We start from the raw sequence: 18,033 nt of genomic DNA, 5'->3' as shown, positions 1-18,033 counted from the left end.
CCTGTCTAACATCCCCCCCCCCCTGTCTGACCCCCCCCTGTCTAACATCCCCCCCCCCTGTCTAACATCCCCCCCCCCTGTCTAACATCTCCCCCCCCCCTGTCTAACATCCCCCCCCCCCTGTCTGACCCCCCCCTGTCTAACATCGCCCCCCCCTGTCTGACCCCCCCGTCTAACATCCCCCCCCCTCTGTCTGACCCCCCCCCTCTGTCTGACCCCTCCCTCTGTCTGACCCCCCCCTCTGTCTGACCCCTCCCTCTGTCTGACCCCCCCCCTCTGTCTGACCCCCCCCTCTGTCTGACCCCCCCCTCTGTCTGACCCCCCCCTCTGTCTGACCCCTCCCTCTGTCTGACCCCTCCCTCTGTCTGACCCCCCCCCCTCTGTCTGACCCCCCCTCTGTCTGACCCCTCCCTCTGTCTGACCCCTCCCTCTGTCTGACCCCCCCCCCCTCTGTCTGACCCCCCCTCTGTCTAACATCCCCCCCCCTCTGTCTGACCCCCCCCCTCTGTCTGACCCCCCCCTGTCTGACCCCCCCCCCCCCCCTCTGTCTGACCCCCCCCTCTGTCTAACATCCCCCCCCTGTCTGACCCCCCCCTCTGTCTGACCCCCCCCTCTGTCTGATCCCCCCCCTCTGTCTAACATCCCCCCCCTGTCTGACCCCCCCCCCTCTGTCTGACCCCTCCCTCTGTCTGACCCCCCCCCTCTGTCTAACATCCCCCCCCTTGTCTGACCCCCTCCCCCCAGTATTCATCTCATCCCCAGAGACTGCTATCAATCAGGTCTGTATACATGCAGTCCCGTGTGGTGGCGGTACAGTGATGTTGTAACTTACGGCTCCCAGAGACGGACCGAACCTCCCGGTGGCCATCTTACTCACATAACTGAAAAACGTAGAAATGACACCTGAAAAAAACCAACAGGAAATCTAGTCAGTGTAAACATCAAGACTCCAACACTGTAACTGATCAAGACATGAACTTGTCTTCACTGTATCCTGAGTCGGAGTCGGAGTCACCACTCCTAAAACCAACGGTCGGTCATACGGTCTACCTGCAGACAGGTAGACGGCCATGAACTGCTCCCTGCCCAGCATGGAGACGGCGCTGGACGAGAAGCTCCACAGGACGTACATGTTGGCGGCCAGGTGGAAGAACGAGAAGTGGCTGAACGTGGACAGGAGCATCGGAGAGCACAGCGTCTCTGCAGGAGGACAGACGACAGGAAGTGACGACTACATTCAGAAACAGACGACTACAGTCAGAAACAGACGACTACAGTCAGAAACAGACGACAACGGTCGGAAACAGACGACTACAGTCGGAAACAGACGACTACAGTCGGAAAACAGACGACTACAGTCAGAAACCAACAACAACAGTCAGAAACAGACAACAGTCGGAAACACACGACTACAGTCGGAAAACAGACGACTAGTCAGAAACCAACAACAGTCAGAAACCGACAACAGTCAGAAACAGACGACAACGGTCGGGAAACAGACGACTACAGTCGGAAACAGACGACTACAGTCAGAAACCAACAACAACAGTCAGAAACAGACAACAGTCGGAAACACACGACTACAGTCGGAAAACAGACGACTACAGTCAGAAACCAACAAGTCAGAAACAGACAACAGTCGGAAACACACGACTACAGTCAGAAACCAACAACAACAGTCAGAAACAGACAACAGTCAGAAACCAACAACAGTCAAAAACAGACGACAACGGTCAGAAACAGACGACTACAGTCAGAAACCAACAACAACAGTCAGAAACAGACAACAGTCAGAAACCAACAACAGTCAAAAACAGACGACAACGGTCAGAAACAGACGACTACAGTCAGAAACCAACAACAGTCAGAAACCAACAACAACAGTCAGAAACAGACGACAACAGTCAGAAACAGACGACAACAGTCAGAAACCAACAACAACAGTCAGAAACAGACAACAGTCGGAAACACACGACTACAGTCGGAAAACAGACGACTACAGTCAGAAACCAACAAGTCAGAAACAGACAACAGTCGGAAACACACGACTACAGTCAGAAACCAACAACAACAGTCAGAAACAGACAACAGTCAGAAACCAACAACAGTCAAAAACAGACGACAACGGTCAGAAACAGACGACTACAGTCAGAAACCAACAACAGTCAGAAACAGACAACAGTCAGAAACCAACAACAGTCAAAAACAGACGACAACGGTCAGAAACAGACGACTACAGTCAGAAACCAACAACAGTCAGAAACCAACAACAACAGTCAGAAACAGACGACAACAGTCAGAAACAGACGACAACAGTCAGAAACCAACAACAACAGTCAGAAACAGACAACAGTCGGAAACACACGACTAGTCGGAAAACAGACGACTACAGTCAGAAACCAACAACAGTCAGAAACAGACAACAGTCGGAAACACACGACTACAGTCAGAAACCAACAACAACAGTCAGAAACAGACAACAGTCAGAAACCAACAACAGTCAAAAACAGACGACAACGGTCAGAAACAGACGACTACAGTCAGAAACCAACAACAACAGTCAGAAACCAACAACAACAGTCAGAAACAGACGACAACAGTCAGAAACAGACGACAACAGTCAGAAACAGACGACAACAGTCAGAAACACACGACTACAGTCGGAAACAGACGACTACAGTCAGAAACCAACAACAGTCAGAAACAGACAACAACAGTCAGAAACCAACAACAACAGTCGGAAACAGACTAGTCAAAAACAGACGACAACGGTCGGAAACAGACAACAACGTCGGAAACAGACGACTACAGTCGGAAACCGACGACAACGGTTGGAAACAGACAACTACAGTCGGAAACAGACGACAGACACTAACAGATACAGACTCGTTGTTGGTTTGACCTGTTTGTTAACTAAACCTAAAACGTGATCAGAGTTCGGGGCCTTGAACGCACCACCATGAGGACCTGAAACAGCTGTTAGTAACAGCGTTAATACTCACTGGAGGCCGGGTTGGAGGTGAAGTATTTGATCATGGAGCGCTGAAGAGACGGTACTCTCCAACAGCAGAACACTATGGTGTTAGCAGCAATGATCCCTGGGAAAAAAACAACATCACAGAGACAACGAGGTCATGATTATTATAATAAAGTTTATTAGACTAGAGTTTAACAGGGATTCTGGATGTGAATGTGTGCTGCAGTCTGTCTGGATGTCGTCTCACCTGTGACCGTCCTCTGACCCTCACTCAAGCTGTTCCACCACTGGTTGATCTGAAACAGAAACAACCAATCAGGGCTCAGACTGTGACCATCATTATAATGTCAACGCTGAGAATACATCCGCACAACGCTCTGTAAACGCTTTATAGAAAGCCTTGTAAACCAGAACCAGGTCTGTTAAGATGACAACTTCCTGTCTGTGATCATTTTAAATGACCTTATCTTAGCATTACAGCGTAACTCTCAGCTCCTAGCTACAAGGGTTTAAAGGTCACATATTATACTCCATTTAAACTAGTTATTATAGGTCTCAGACACCTCCAAACCATGTCTCTGAAGTTTTTTTTTCAAAAAAACAATCAGATCATGCATTCCAGCATGTCTCTATAACCTCTGTTTCAGCCCATTTCCAAAAGTGCTGATTTCTGTGTCTGTAGCCTCTGTCTCCTCCCACTCTGCTCTGATTGGTCAGCGTTTTCTGTCAATCAAACGTCCTCAACAACAGCGTCACCCTCCCCCTCCCCCTCCCTCCCGGAGAAGCGCTCTCTCTCTCTCTCTCTCTCTCTCTCTCTCTCTCTCTCTCTAGAGAGAGAGAGAGAGAGAGACGAGTGGAGAGATAGCAGCTAGAATAAAGTTTATAAACCACTTTAAGGTTTATAAACCAGAAACTTCACCCAGCGCACGTTACCGGAGGAATCTGATCAGAAATCGGCGACACATGATGAACATCTGCGGTCCAGATTCCAGGTTTTCCTGACGGTTTCTCTCAGGTAAATAATGCTGTTTATATCTCTGTTAGTTAACTCAGTGTTTACATTATGCATCAACTCTGTAAACCGTAAACATACACTCTGTTTTACGTCTGTCTTTACAGATCCATCTGTGAGAAATGACCGACAGAATCATCCCAGAGGAGAGCAGACAGCTGAGAGCAGACAGCTGAGAGCAGACAGCTGAGAGCAGACAGCTGAGAGCAGACAGCTGAGAGCAGACAGCTGAGAGCAGACAGCTCTGTTTACATGGAGATACAGAGCTAACCCGTTAGCATGTAGCTACATGCTAACGGGTTAGCTCTGTTTACATGGAGATACAGAGCTAACCCGGTAGCATGTAGCTAACCCGTTAGCATGTAGCTACATGCTAACGGGTTAGCTACATGCTACCGCTATGACACGGTGTGTAAACACAGCGACCATCAGGGTGGAAAATAGAAGATGTGAAACAGTAGTCAGTTCATTATTTCTGCTAAAAGATAAATGTATGGAAGATCAGAGTAATGGTATATTATTTACAGTAGTAGCTGTCTCTGTGTTACCATGACTACAGACCACCGGAGCTTAGCTTACCATAGTTTACCAGAGCTGAAGACTTTCTCCTGTACCATGTTAACATAACTAACTAACAGGTGAGATGATTACAAATGCTGTGAATAATTAATATTGTCATCTGTCAACTCAAATAAAGTTTGACTGTGAAACAGAAATGTGTTGTGTTGCTTACAAGTCACTATTTACTACCTGTACTCTGCTACATGCATGACATCAAATATATATAATATATAAATATCATCTGTTGAAACAGTGTAATTACATAAAGCCTTTGTGAAAGAACATGTTATATTTAGATGATGGGAGTACATGAAGCCTGTTCTGCTGGTTCTTGCAGACTAACAGTAGGAGCTACTTTGCTCAAGTTCGGTTGAGGAGGAGAGACAGTGACGCGCTGTGGGGCGGGGTCAGCTACTGAAGGTTCTCTCTGGTTCGACCAGGAAACCCTTATATGGCTTGCATTCTCTAATGACGTCAGAATACAAGGAAAAAAGCAAATTTTTTTTCTGCACCCATTTCCGGACAAACGGAGGAGGAGAAAAAGAGAGAGGATGGTCTTTTATGATACTATGGTGGCCTGTAGACACACTAGGGGACAGATATTGATGTTTAAAAGACATGGAAAAGTGCATTTTGCATAATAGGTGACCTTTAAAACTTAAAACGAGAATATCTGAATGCTTTGCCATCTGTCTTCACAACAACCAGCGCCCTGAATCTAAACTCTTTGTTTTTCTACATTAGCATTAGTTAATCATTCAAAGGGACCTGTGTGATTGTTTAGTTTTGTTCACAAATTTATAATTTATCCAAAACATTGTTTTTTCTATTTTAAAAAGTCATTTTAATCGCCCTTCATTGTACCGTTAGCAGGGTGTTTTTCTTTCAACTCTCATTCCAAGATTAACTTTCATCCTCCCTGATCCTATTTTTTCTGGCCGGTACGTCGTTAAGCTCGAGCTCTGAAAACAACCTCTTCTTTAAAGACTATTTAATACCATCTAGAAGAGATGATAAGACACTTTCATCACTGACAACAAACAGGAAATGACAGACAGCAGATTTTCTACATGGCTGGTCATAAAGAGAAAACTCCACCTCGAGTCCTTGAATTGAAGACTTTCCCAGCATTTCCACTGATGTTTTACAGACTTTGTAAAATGAGAAATGATCGATTTGAATCACAGACTGTATTATAAAGATGGCCGACATGACAGCTCCCCAAAAGTGAAGCCAAAACATCTGGATCGCCCCCTGGTGGCCGGCTGCAGTATAGCTCATAAACCCCGCCTCCTCCATGTTAGCGGATGTCAGATAAATGTTTCCCAGAGAGGGTTTCTGTCAGTTCAGGTAGTTGTCATCAGGCTGATGTTTGTTAAAGTGTTTCTGATCAGTTTGGTTTTAATGAGTTATTTGATGCTATAAAAAGGGGCGGAGACATCATGATTGACAGCTGTGGGTCTCTGTGGATGACGACCTGCGGCCATTGTTCGGCTCAGGATTAGTTCGGGTGACCTCGATACCGCGACTCCATCCCCCCGATCACTACTGCACAGACTCGGGCTCCAAATGACGTCATATTTTGGCTTCACTTGTGTACAGTGGGAGGAAGTGGAGACGCGTCGGCCATCTTTATATACCGTCCACGGTCTGAATGCACATTTGTAAATGAGTCAGTGGCGTTGTTTCTCTGCTGGGAACACCAGGCTGCCAGGAGAGAACATATCGACTCCGTTCACACCTGAACCACTTCAGTGTGATGTCAGAGCGATGACTCCACCCTCCCTCACCTCTTTGCGGACGTCTCCTCGCTTCTGCGGTCGCAGCTTCTCCAGCCAGTCAGCTCTGACCTCGTCGAAGTAGCTCTGGACCCGGGACTTGAGAGACTCGTACTGCCAAATGGCCGCCGAGCCGAAGGAGCAGCCTGTAAACTGACATGGAGTTAACACCTGCCGACGACGTCACGCCCAACGCCAACAGGTAAACATCATCGCCACCTACCCCCACGGTGAAGACGAGCGGTCTGAGGAGCCGGCTGAAGGCCCGGGGGGAGCCGGGCGGAGCCTGATGCTCCAGGTGGGGGGCGGAGGCCCGGCGCTGGACCGCGGCCTCGGAGGACTCTGTGAGCGGGGGTCCCGGCTCCTCCGCCTTCTTGGATTCTGGTTTCCTGGCAGCTTTCCTGAAGCCGCATCTCTGCTGGAAGCTGTGAGGCCACCTAGTGGACAGACGGAGAACTTCAACAACACTCAACACCCTGAGGAGGAACGGAGCTCAACACCCCGAAGAGTAACGGAGCTCAACACCCCGAAGAGTAACGGAGCTCAACACCCTGAGGAGGAACGGAGCTCAACACCCTGAGGAGGAACGGAGCTCAACACCCTGAGGAGGAACGGAGCTCAGCACCCTGAGGAGTAACGGAGCTCAACACCCTGAGGAGGAACGGAGCTCAACACCCCGAAGAGTAACGGAGCTCAGCACCCTGAGGAGTAACGGAGCTCAACACCCTGAGGAGTAACGGAGCTCAGCACCCTGAGGAGTAACGGAGCTCAGCACCCTGAGGAGGAACGGAGCTCAGCACCCTGAGGAGGAACGGAGCTCAGCACCCTGAGGAGGAACGGAGCTCAGCACCCTGAGGAGTAACGGAGCTCAACACCCCGAAGAGTAACGGAGCTCAACACCCCGAGGAGTAACGGAGCTCAACACCCCGAGGAGTAACGGAGCTCAACACCCCGAGGAGTAACGGAGCTCAACACCCCGAGGAGTAACGGAGCTCAACACCCCGAGGAGTAACGGAGCTCAACACCCTGAGGAGTAACGGAGCTCAACACCCTGAGGAGGAACGGAGCTCAGCACCCTGAGGAGTAACGGAGCTCAACACCCTGAGGAGTAACGGAGCTCAACACCCTGAGGAGTAACGGAGCTCAACACCCTGAGGAGTAACGGAGCTCAACACCCTGAGGAGTAACGGAGCTCAACACCCCGAGGAGTAACGGAGCTCAACACCCTGAGGAGTAACGGAGCTCAACACCCTGAGGAGTAACGGAGCTCAACACCCTGAGGAGTAACGGAGCTCAACACCCTGAGGAGGAACGGAGCTCAACACCCCGAAGAGTAACGGAGCTCAGCACCCTGAGGAGTAACGGAGCTCAACACCCTGAGGAGGAACGGAGCTCAGCACCCTGAGGAGGAACGGAGCTCAGCACCCTGAGGAGTAACGGAGCTCAACACCCTGAGGAGTAACGGAGCTCAACACCCTGAGGAGGAACGGAGCTCAACACCCCGAAGAGTAACGGAGCTCAACACCCTGAGGAGGAACGGAGCTCAGCACCCTGAGGAGGAACGGAGCTCAGCACCCTGAGGAGGAACGGAGCTCAGCACCCTGAGGAGGAACGGAGCTCAGCACCCTGAGGAGTAACGGAGCTCAGCACCCTGAGGAGTAACAGAGCTCAACACCCTGAGGAGTAACAGAGCTCAACACCCTGAGGAGTAACAGAGCTCAACACCCTGAGGAGGAACGGAGCTCAACACCCTGAGGAGTAACGGAGCTCAGCACCCTGAGGAGTAACGGAGCTCAGCACCCTGAGGAGTAACGGAGCTCAACACCCTGAGGAGGAACGGAGCTCAACACCCTGAGGAGTAACGGAGCTCAGCACCCTGAGGAGTAACGGAGCTCAACACCCTGAGGAGGAACGGAGCTCAACACCCTGAGGAGGAACGGAGCTCAACACCCTGAGGAGGAACGGAGCTCAGCACCCTGAGGAGTAACGGAGCTCAGCACCCTGAGGAGTAACGGAGCTCAACACCCTGAGGAGGAACGGAGCTCAACACCCTGAGGAGTAACGGAGCTCAGCACCCTGAGGAGTAACAGAGCTCAGCACCCTGAGGAGGAACGGAGCTCAGCACCCCGAGGAGTAACGGAGCTCAACACCCTGAGGAGGAACGGAGCTCAGCACCCTGAGGAGTAACGGAGCTCAACACCCTGAGGAGTAACGGAGCTCAACACCCTGAGGAGGAACGGAGCTCAACACCCTGAGGAGGAACGGAGCCTATTTTCACCTATTTTTTCAAAATAAAAGCCCAAGGAGGTAACTTTCTTAACAGGGAACTCAGAACTAACTACTTATAATGCTTCAGCTGCTTTTCATTCAATTACAACTTTTATTTACTGATTCATAATCTTCTGATTCTGTTTCCTTGTTCATACAGATTAAAGCCAGCAATGCAGTTTAGCATCAGCTATTCAAAAACCTTAAAATATTCCACATCTGTTATACACTATTGGTATTATTCAACTTTCCAATGATATTCATACAAATTAAACCCATTCCCACTTTTCCATCTCTTCCTACTTCTTCACATTCTTCTCACAACATTTCAGCCAGCATTACAGCGCAGCGGCAGCTCTTCAGCATTCACACTGCAATTTACTCAGAAAATTGCTTTTCTAGTTCCTGTCTGATATTTTCTGAACATTTTCAAGAAATTGTAATAATTTTTTTTATATTTTACATTATTCACACTTTCTGTATATTTGGGGGATTTATTCCAGATTTCTTTTTGGATATTTTACTAATATGTTTCAAATATTTTTCCAGCTTTTTGGATAGTTTATGAGTAATATTTTGGAGATTTTACTGAAAGTTTTTTGGATATTTTCTTAATGTTTTCCGGATTTTCTTCCAGATATTTTACAACTGTTTTTCCTGAATATTTCATAGATTTTTTCAGATATTTTTTCACAAATATTTTTCCAGCTTTTTGTTTTTCAGATGTTTTCTGAGTAATTTTTGGGATATTTTGGGATATAGTTTTCCAATGTTTTTTTTTTGGGATATTTTCCTAATATTTTCCAGATTTGTTTCCTGAACATTTCAGATTTCTTTCAGATATTTTACCGATTTCTTTTTGGATATTTCAATTTCAATGTTTTTCAAATAGTTTTAATTAATTAATAAGTAATAATGTTAGTATATCTGACTGATATTTAGGGATAGAGTGAAGCTACATGCTGTATATCATATGAAACTAGGATGCTTTAGAATTCCATTGTCACGTGTCATGTGACGTCAAACTAGTTTGTCGGCTAACAGCAGGAGCTAACGGGGCTAACGGAGCTAACGCAGCTACCACCAGAGCAGCGCAGCGCAGCGGGGTGAGCTCCGTCTCTCAGCCGGAGGAAGGCTGCCTCCGCCCGGCTGGAGGAGGTGACTGACCTGCCTCCCCTCGCGGTGCTCCGTGAAACATCTTCTCCGGTCAGTCTGAGCAGAACCGCGCAGCTCCTCCACGCCATGCTGGAGCCCGGTGACCCCCGGCAGCTGCTTCAGTACCGGGTCAACACGGAGCTCCGGGAGCCGGGCGGAGGACGGAGAACCCGCAAACTGAGGGAACTCTCGCGAGACTCGGTGCGCGACTGCTTATCATAATCCTAACCATCTCGCGAGAGTTCCCTCAACTTGCGGGTTCCCTTCTAGACACTACCCGACACAACGTCATCAACACAAACTATAACTTCCGTCCGTGACTTTCAAAGTAAAACGCAGTTAAAGTAAAACTATTTTACCTTCAAATGAGATTTTTTTTTTTTTTTTTTACTTATTTGTCTATTTATTATTTCAATAAATTTAATTATTTATAATAAGTATGTGTATGTATATGTTATAATGAGTGTGTAAATACATTTTAAATAGATGTGACACCGTGACTTTCAAATTAAAATATAGTTAAACTAAAACTATTTTACCTTCAAATGAGAACTTATTACTTCTCCTTTTTTTCATTATTTGTCTATTTCTTAATTCAATTTAGTTTTAATTTATTATTACTAACTATATGTATGCATATGTTAATGAGTGTATAATCATGAGTGTGTAAATATGTTTTAAATAGATTTAGTTACAGTAACTATTCTGTTGCATTATAAACACATAATTATAAACACTGGATATCACGATTGTTTGGGGGATATTTGAATAATATCTTTCTAGATGTATTAGTAATTTCTATCTGATATTTTCTTAGCATTTTTAAGAACTTGTAATAATATTTTTTCATATTTTACAGATACTCACACTTTCGGTATATTTTTGCTAATATTTTTCTAATATTTTCTGTCTTTTTGTTTTTTGGATATTTTATTGTAATTTTCGGATATTTTACTAATATTTTTGGGGGATTTTTTTTCAATATTTTTCGGATATTTTTCCAATGTTTTTTCGATATTGTTTTTCCAGTTATTTCACTGATTTCTTTTCAGATATGTAATAATATTTTTCAAATATTTTTTTTTTTTTCAGTTATTTTATTAGTCATTTTCGGATATTTTACTGATATTTCTTTTTATATTTTACCAATGTTTTCCGGATTATTTTTCACCGGATATATCAAAGACTTGTCAGATATTTTACTGATTTCTTCTGGATATTTTACTACTATTTTTCCAGCTTTTTATTTTTTGGAATATTTTATGATTAATTTGGGGTTATTTTACAAATATTTTCAATCTTTTTGTTTTTTGGGATATTTTATTAGTAATTTTTGGATATTTTACTGATATTTTTCTGGATATTTCACAGATATTTTACTGATTTCTTTTAAAATATTTTTCAAATATTTTCAATCTTTTCTTTTTGGATATTTTATTAGTAATTTTCGGATTTATTTTCTTTCCCAATGTTTTTTAGATATTTTTTCCAGCTATTAAACAGATTCTTTTTTAGATATTTTACAGATTTTTTACAGATTATTTTGATATTTTTTTCTCTGATATTTTATTTATAACAAACTGATTCTTAACAATCTGTAAACATCTGGAGTAAAATAAAAACTCAGAGTGAAACTTTGATGCGATTTATTGAAGAGTCGTCCGTCCACAGAGAGTAAAATGTTTCACAAGTGTTAGTGAGAAGTTTCCTTCTACAGAGATTAAAATATCACAGACAGATTTAAATACAGTAAAAACACAACGATGACTCAGCGACACTTCCCCCCCCCCCCTCAGGTAATAATTCAACGCTTTGACGTACGTCTCTCGTTTGGTGGGAATGTCAGAGTTGTCAACCAATCAGCAGCGACGTGTCTATAAACCCCGCTGTATTGAAGGCAGTGCGGTTGCGTAACACAACAGGGCGTTCAACGCACCACCGTTTCCGTCTAAATAGACGTTCTGCTTCGTTTCATCGGAGCTGAACGCGCTTCCGATGTTCTCATTTGATTCGTCGTCTTTTTTTCCGTCCTTTCTCATCCTGGTGTCTCAGATTAACGAGGATTTACTGCCGAGCCGAAGTCCACATTTTAACAAAACTATAACCAGTGTTTGGTCTTCAGTATGAGACACACAGGCCTCCTCTCAAAGCATCATGGGAGTTGTAGTGAAATTGTTTTTTATCTTGAAATAATGAGGTCTTCGCAGACAGTAAACTGTTAATAAGTTCTTTGTCTTAAACGCATTTGTGTTTGTGCATTTTATTTTGTAGGAGTGAGGAAAAGGGGCGGGGTTTCACTGTGTCATCATTTACCAAAATAAAACAAAGAAAATAAAAAGAACAAATGAAACATCAAATAGCACCGACATTAATTTCAGACTAAATAAATACTCTGATGACATTTACAGTAAAAATATAAAACGGTCGAGTTCAAACATATTTACAAATCACAGAGAGATAATACAGAACCAGGACCAGGACCAGGACCAGGACCAGGACCAGGACCAGAAATAAAAATGGAACTGAAACCAGACAAAAAAACACAAAATGTCTGCTGAAGATTTCACAAAATATTTGTCCTAAATTAAAGAGAGAGTAACAGGAAGTCAGCTGTGTTGTGAGCGCGACTACAAAAACCTTTAATTTAGTTCTTTTATGAAACTATCAGACAGATAAATATTCAAGTGAGCTCTATTTATAACACAGCTCCTGGTCTTGGTCCTGGTCCTGGTCCTGGTCCTGGTTCTGTGCTGCAGCTCATCCCCTTTAGTTCGTCCCAACTCGCTGCTCTCTCGTTGTTTTTTACACTGAAAGCGAAGAACATGAATAAAGAAGCAGAGGGAGAAACTCCGAACACGTCTGGTCTGAGAGAAAACTGGAACACAAAAACACGTTTCAAGGTTTAATGTCAAATATATTCACAGATTGTCACGTGGTCCGCTCCCTACTTATCAACAGGAATACTGACTGACCAATGACGCGCAGTCACTGCCTCTCAGCGGACCAATCAGAATGCATTTTCAGTGCAGGCTGGAGGCGGGGCTAAAGTTCACTCAGGTGTTCGCTTACATAGACGTATATATACGTAGACGCCACATTGACTCCTGGATCATACGCCAACGCCGGCGCCATATTGGACCAGGCGAGACGGGCCTGTAACCCTCTACTAGTGAACGGGGGATAAAAAGCACTATGACGTCTACATTTATAAACCCACTTCAACCAGTCGTTATTCTATTAAAGGCTTTATGATCTACGAGGAGTAACGTTAAGTTCACGTTTTTTATTCTTTTCCCAAAGATTTTGGTGAAAAACTGTTAAATACGTTAACGTCACGGCGTCCGGATCCTGGATCAGCGGTCTGTCCTTCGATACGGTGGATTCAATCAATTATTAGGTTGTTATTAACAACTAGTACTATCATGTCACATTTTCCTTTAAGCATTTTACACAATATCAACTGTTCAAGTTAACGTTACGTCTTTACAAAACGTTTGTAACATCAGATAAGAGCTAGCTAACGTTCCTTATTGTTAACTAATCAATATAAGTTAAAGATATCTAACGTTCCTTATTGTTAACTAATCAATATAAGTTAAAGATATCTAACGTTCCTTATTGTTAACTAATCAATATAAGTTAACTATCCAGATTCTCAGTAACTGGAGACTAACCTTTATGTTTCTACTCCTCATAGATCATAAAGCCTTTAATATAATAACGACTGGTTGAAGTTGGTTGATAAATGTAGACGTCATAGTGCTTTTTATTCCCCGTTCACTAGTAGAGGGTTACAGGCCGGCCTTGCCTGGTCCAATATGGCGCTCACGTTGACGTATCGCCGCAACGGGCTGAAGCGTCCAATGCAGCGTCTATGTATATGTGTTTATGTTCTCTTGTTGTTCTCTCTGATGAGGAGAGAACGTCACGTCAACGCCACCAACCAATCAGCTGCTACATCAGCTGACAGGTGACATGTGAGCTTAATGTATTTATTTTCAAAATAAAAGTCTTCCAGATATTGTTTACTGAGCTAATGAAAGGCTGGCATTCAGGAGATACAAGGTTTTCACCTGACAACAGTGATAAACATAAAGAGACGAAGCTCCAGTGTTTGCCGCCATTTTAGACTGAAAACGCGTATTATATTTATAATATTTTATTGTTCAACACAGGTCATTTCAGTAGAATATGACAATAAAATAGAAATTACATATTATATGTGTAAATGAGGCATTATCTAGTGCTAACTTTTGGTGAAATCTACAGACGTTTGTCTGCGGTATTTAGATGGTCCTAAACCATGTTTGAAGTCGATCTGAGTCGGAGTTTTTTGAAGTACGCGGCCTGTAAAAAAAACCCGCTAAAAATGGCCGAAAATGGAACATTGAATTCAAAATGGCTGACTTCCTGTTGAGTTTCGGGCATACCTCCAAGAGGCTTTTTTGTGTGTCTCCACATGTTACATCTGTCTGCCAAATTTCATACATGTTGGTGAAACCTGAACGAGGGGCTCAATTTTTCCGACTTTGTAGGGGGGGGGGGGCACCGAAGCCCGAGACCCTTAAAATAACACATTTTACAGTTGGTTCAACAACTTTCTGAGCACCTTAAGGCGATTCATTTTAATAATAATAATAATTCTTTCAGTATCAAGAGGGCCTGCGCTGCCCTGACCAGTCTGTCTGCTCTGAGTCACTCCTGATGATTGATTGATTGATTAATTGATTGATTGGAAACGTTATCTTTAACATGACAGTCTCTCCTCACAGAGACAAACGTCCTCTCAGACTCTGCAGGAGGAAGAGGAGGAGGAGGAGGTGGTGGCGCTCCTCCTCCTCACTCCCTCATGCAGACGTTGCACCTCCCGATGCTCTCCCTCTGCTGCCAGCCCTCCGTCAGCGTGGTGGAGGAGCTGTTGGAGGAGCTGGAGGAGGAGCTGGAGGAGGTCGTCTCCACTCTGGTCAGCCAGAAGCTGTAGATGTTGGCGAAGTAGTGGCAGGTTCCTCGAGGCCCCTGACACTCCACGAAGGGCTGGGCCCTGAAGTCCGTCAGACAGCTACCTGATGATGTCAGTGACTGGCCGCCGCCCTCGTCGCCGGCGCCCGTATGCTGTAACACACACGCACGCAGGAAATTACATCATCATTGTTACGGCTGTATGTGTTTCCTGTGCTGTTGTCCCTTTTCCCTCTCCAGTATGTCTGCCCAGGTGTGCTGCATTTGCTCAACGAGGTTGGGAGGGAAGTGCTTAAAAGCTCCTGTGCCAGCAGCAGAAGAGAGAGGCTTCTGGTGTGTGGACTGCTGCTTCTGCTGCCTCTCAGTTTAGGACTTTATATTGTCTTTTTTTTAATATGTCTTTGTTAATAAATCCTTTGGACTTGAGAGTTTTAAAGGTGTCTTTTGTGGCTGGTTTGGGTCAGTGTTAGAGTGTTGTTCGCCCCAATAGGGCTGCCCAAGGGTGGGGCGTAACAAATGCAACATAGCTGGAAGCTCCACTTGAAAGCCCGTCTGAGGACGACCCAATGACATCAATTCCTATAGTTGTATTATCACTCTTTCCATCCACCACTATTGGTTTGGTGTTATCAGTCCTACTTGTATTAGTTATTACAGCTGCTAGGCTACTATTGTGGCTGCCTCTCTCTCTCTCTCTCTCTCTCTCTCTCTCTCTCTCTCTCTCTCTCTCTCTCTCTCTCTCTCTCTCTCTCTCTCTCTCTCTCTCTCTCTCTATCCCCCCAGCCGGTCTCGGCAGATGGCCGCCCGCCCTGCGCCCGGTTCTGCTCCAGGTTTCTTCCCAGTAATCGGGGAGTTGTTCCTGGCCACAGTGCGCTTGGTGGATCCTGTTGGGTCTCTAAACTCTGGTGTACGGTCATAGACCTGCTCTATATATAAAGCGTCTTGAGAGAACTTCTGTTGTGATTTGACGCTATACAAAAATAAATTGAATTGAATTGAATTGAATTGAATTGAATTGAAATGGGGGGCGCACACTCTCTGGCACTCAGTAGTAGTACTGTAGTAGTAGTACTTTTAGGACTGCAGTAACAGTATTAGCAGTAGTATTATCGGCAGCACCATCAGCAGTAGTAGTACTATAGTAGTACTGTAGTAGTAGTACCTGGGCCACTGCGTACCCACCATGAGGAAGGAGTATCCGGTCCACAGGCTCCTCCAGCTGGGGGGGCAGTCCGGCTGGTTGGAGGTCTGGCTGTGCAGGGCGACGGGTGAGGAGGGGGCTTCACACACCACACAGCGGCTGATGTGATCTTCGATGGAGGCTCCGCCCACCGGTACGCTGGGGACGGCCGCCGTCGTCGACAGCCAATAGGATTTATCGTTACGGCTGGCGTAAGAGCAGGTTCCCATGTTACAGGAGGAGAACGGCATGGTGGAGAAGACCCGCATACACGACCCCGCCTGACCTGCAAATATTAGTAGTACAAATATTCATTAAAATATACATTACATTTAGCGGCTCAGCTGGTTTGGAACCTCGACTGAGGCGGTACCAAGAATGGAGCGGTTCTATTGGTACAACTTGTCCAAAAGGTCTACTTGTACAGATAGAGTTAATTTAACAGCATGGAAACCTTTGTATGCGTGTGTTTATGTATATATATTTATATATATATATATATATATATATATGTATACACTGTATATATACCCAGGTCCTGAGTGTGAGCCTTCTCCTGGCCCTCCAGGTACAGCAGACTGTATCCGACCCACAAGACCCTCATGTTTACTGGACAGGAAGGAACCATCTTTGATTGGCTGTGCAACACCAACAGGAAGCCCGAGTTCCAGTTTTTGGTTGGTCCGGGAGTACCGCGGTCACCGATTGGACCAGGATCACCTGAGACACAAAGACCACAGGAAGTTACATCAACAAAACAAATCCACACGACACTCTAACCCAAACTGAACCCCAGACAGACAGGTGCAGGTCTCACCTATGGCTCCCACTACTCCACTCTCCCCCAGCAGGCCTGGCTCTCCTCCGTCTCCATCTGGACCTGGGGGACCCTCAGGGCCGGTCAGACCTTCAGAACCGATGTCCCCCTTCTTACCTGAAACACATCATCAATCACCTTAATGATCAGCTGCCCTGAGACTAAAACTAATGGTAGTAGTTTCACATCAGAAGATATTCTAGATGTTCCTCATTTAAACTATGAACTGGTTCTGGATCGTACTTTATTGGGTCATCTGTGGTGAAATCGGTTCTTCTGAGCAGAAAGGTGTCTAAAAACTGTCTGAATGGGACACAATGATGATTCATCATGACCCGGTCCACCAACTGGTTTCTCACCTTTGGGTCCCCTCCGGCCGATTTCTCCCTGGACGCCGACATCTCCAGCCTGACCGGGGAGGCCGGGGGGTCCTGGGGGGCCCAGTGTTGTGGGAGGATAAGTGGGGCAGGGGGAGACTCGTCCCTTCTCCCCCTTTGGACCCACTGATCCGGCCAATCCCTTTGGTCCCGGAGACCCACTGGAACCGGTACAACCATTAGCACCCCGACTACCAGGTAGTCCCATCAGTCCTGAAGACCCCCTCATACCTGATCACACACACACACACACACACACACACACACACACACACACACACACACACAGATGTAACCAAGGCCTTGTTCAGACCTGGTAGTCCTGAGTGATCCGATCACAAGTGGACAGCTCTAAGTACAGGTGTGAATGCACTCAAGTAGCATTGAGATCCGATCGCTCAGACCACATTTGGAGGTGATCTGTACCTCGCTGTTGCCTGGCGGAGGCAGCGGTGTCGGCGGCATGGAGGTCCCCGGGAACCGACGGTACAATAACCTTTTATTTTGATGTCAAAATGTACCCGAATTCAGGAATCTGTAGGATATTACTACTGACCTGTAGTATTACGTTGCAGTCTGCTGTATCAGCCGAGTGTTTACTACGTGTTTATTTTTTTGTCTCCAGGTGGACACCTTGGAGTCCATTTTGTGTCTTACTCACATGTCCACAAAAGGAACAAAGATCCGCTGGGTTTAAGTCCTGCACCGGATTGTGTTCATAGTCAGTTAAAACCACGGTTAGTTTCATTTCAGGAGTCCGTTAACTGCTAAGGAACGAAAGGAGAGTCTGACCTTTCTCTCCTGGATTTCCAGGGATGCCTGGCAGTCCATCGGGCCCCGGAGATCCCTGTGGGCCCCCTGGCCCCTGGCACCCTGTGTCCCCATTGTCCCCATCATCTCCAGGCACCGGAGGGTTCTGACCTGGATCCCCCATGTCACCAGCACACCC

The 18,033-nt window shown here is 45.7% G+C and overlaps 2 protein-coding genes across 2 annotated transcripts in view; both read right to left on the bottom strand.

Annotated features, from left to right (window-relative positions):
* Positions 1-760: 760 nt before the first annotated feature.
* LOC141771048 (presenilin-associated rhomboid-like protein, mitochondrial) lies at positions 761-9,920 on the bottom strand. The gene is made up of 7 exons (XM_074640952.1): positions 9,764-9,920; positions 6,552-6,765; positions 6,341-6,481; positions 3,225-3,273; positions 3,003-3,098; positions 1,051-1,200; positions 761-903 (listed from the first exon to the last, which is right to left on the bottom strand). The coding sequence occupies exons 1-7, from the start codon at positions 9,838-9,840 to the stop codon at positions 776-778; spliced, it is 855 nt and encodes a 284-aa protein (XP_074497053.1). The 5' UTR covers positions 9,841-9,920; the 3' UTR covers positions 761-775.
* Positions 9,921-11,380: 1,460 nt separating this feature from the next.
* col4a4 (collagen, type IV, alpha 4) overlaps positions 11,381-18,033 on the bottom strand; it is a 68,625-nt gene continuing 61,972 nt past the window's right edge. The window contains exons 42-47 of the mRNA XM_074640909.1: positions 17,877-18,032; positions 17,067-17,315; positions 16,708-16,824; positions 16,422-16,610; positions 15,893-16,176; positions 11,381-14,863 (exon numbers count right to left, since the gene is read on the bottom strand). Of these exons, the coding sequence (XP_074497010.1) occupies positions 14,591-14,863; positions 15,893-16,176; positions 16,422-16,610; positions 16,708-16,824; positions 17,067-17,315; positions 17,877-18,032 (1,268 nt within the window). The 3' untranslated portion in view covers positions 11,381-14,590. The remainder of the gene's footprint in view (positions 14,864-15,892; positions 16,177-16,421; positions 16,611-16,707; positions 16,825-17,066; positions 17,316-17,876; position 18,033) is intronic.

The sequence above is a fragment of the Sebastes fasciatus genome, chromosome 7, assembly GCF_043250625.1.
Source record: "Sebastes fasciatus isolate fSebFas1 chromosome 7, fSebFas1.pri, whole genome shotgun sequence".
Taxonomy (NCBI): Eukaryota; Metazoa; Chordata; class Actinopteri; order Perciformes; family Sebastidae; genus Sebastes; species Sebastes fasciatus.
The sequence above is the reverse complement of the archived record's forward strand: the minus strand, read 5'-3'. Positions and strand labels throughout refer to the sequence as shown.

What these genes read in the sequence shown, in the direction of transcription:
- LOC141771048 (XM_074640952.1), bottom strand. Translation starts at nt 9,840, where the DNA reads ATGGCGTGGAGGAGCTGCGCGGTTCTGCTCAGACTGACCGGAGAAGAT. An exon ending in GGGTCAGAGGACGGTCACAG is followed by an intron (nt 3,099 to 3,224) that starts GTGAGACGACAT and finishes TTTTTTTCCCAG; the next exon opens with GGATCATTGCTGCTAACACC. An exon ending in GGCCGTCTACCTGTCTGCAG is followed by an intron (nt 904 to 1,050) that starts GTAGACCGTATG and finishes GGTTTTTTTCAG; the next exon opens with GTGTCATTTCTACGTTTTTC.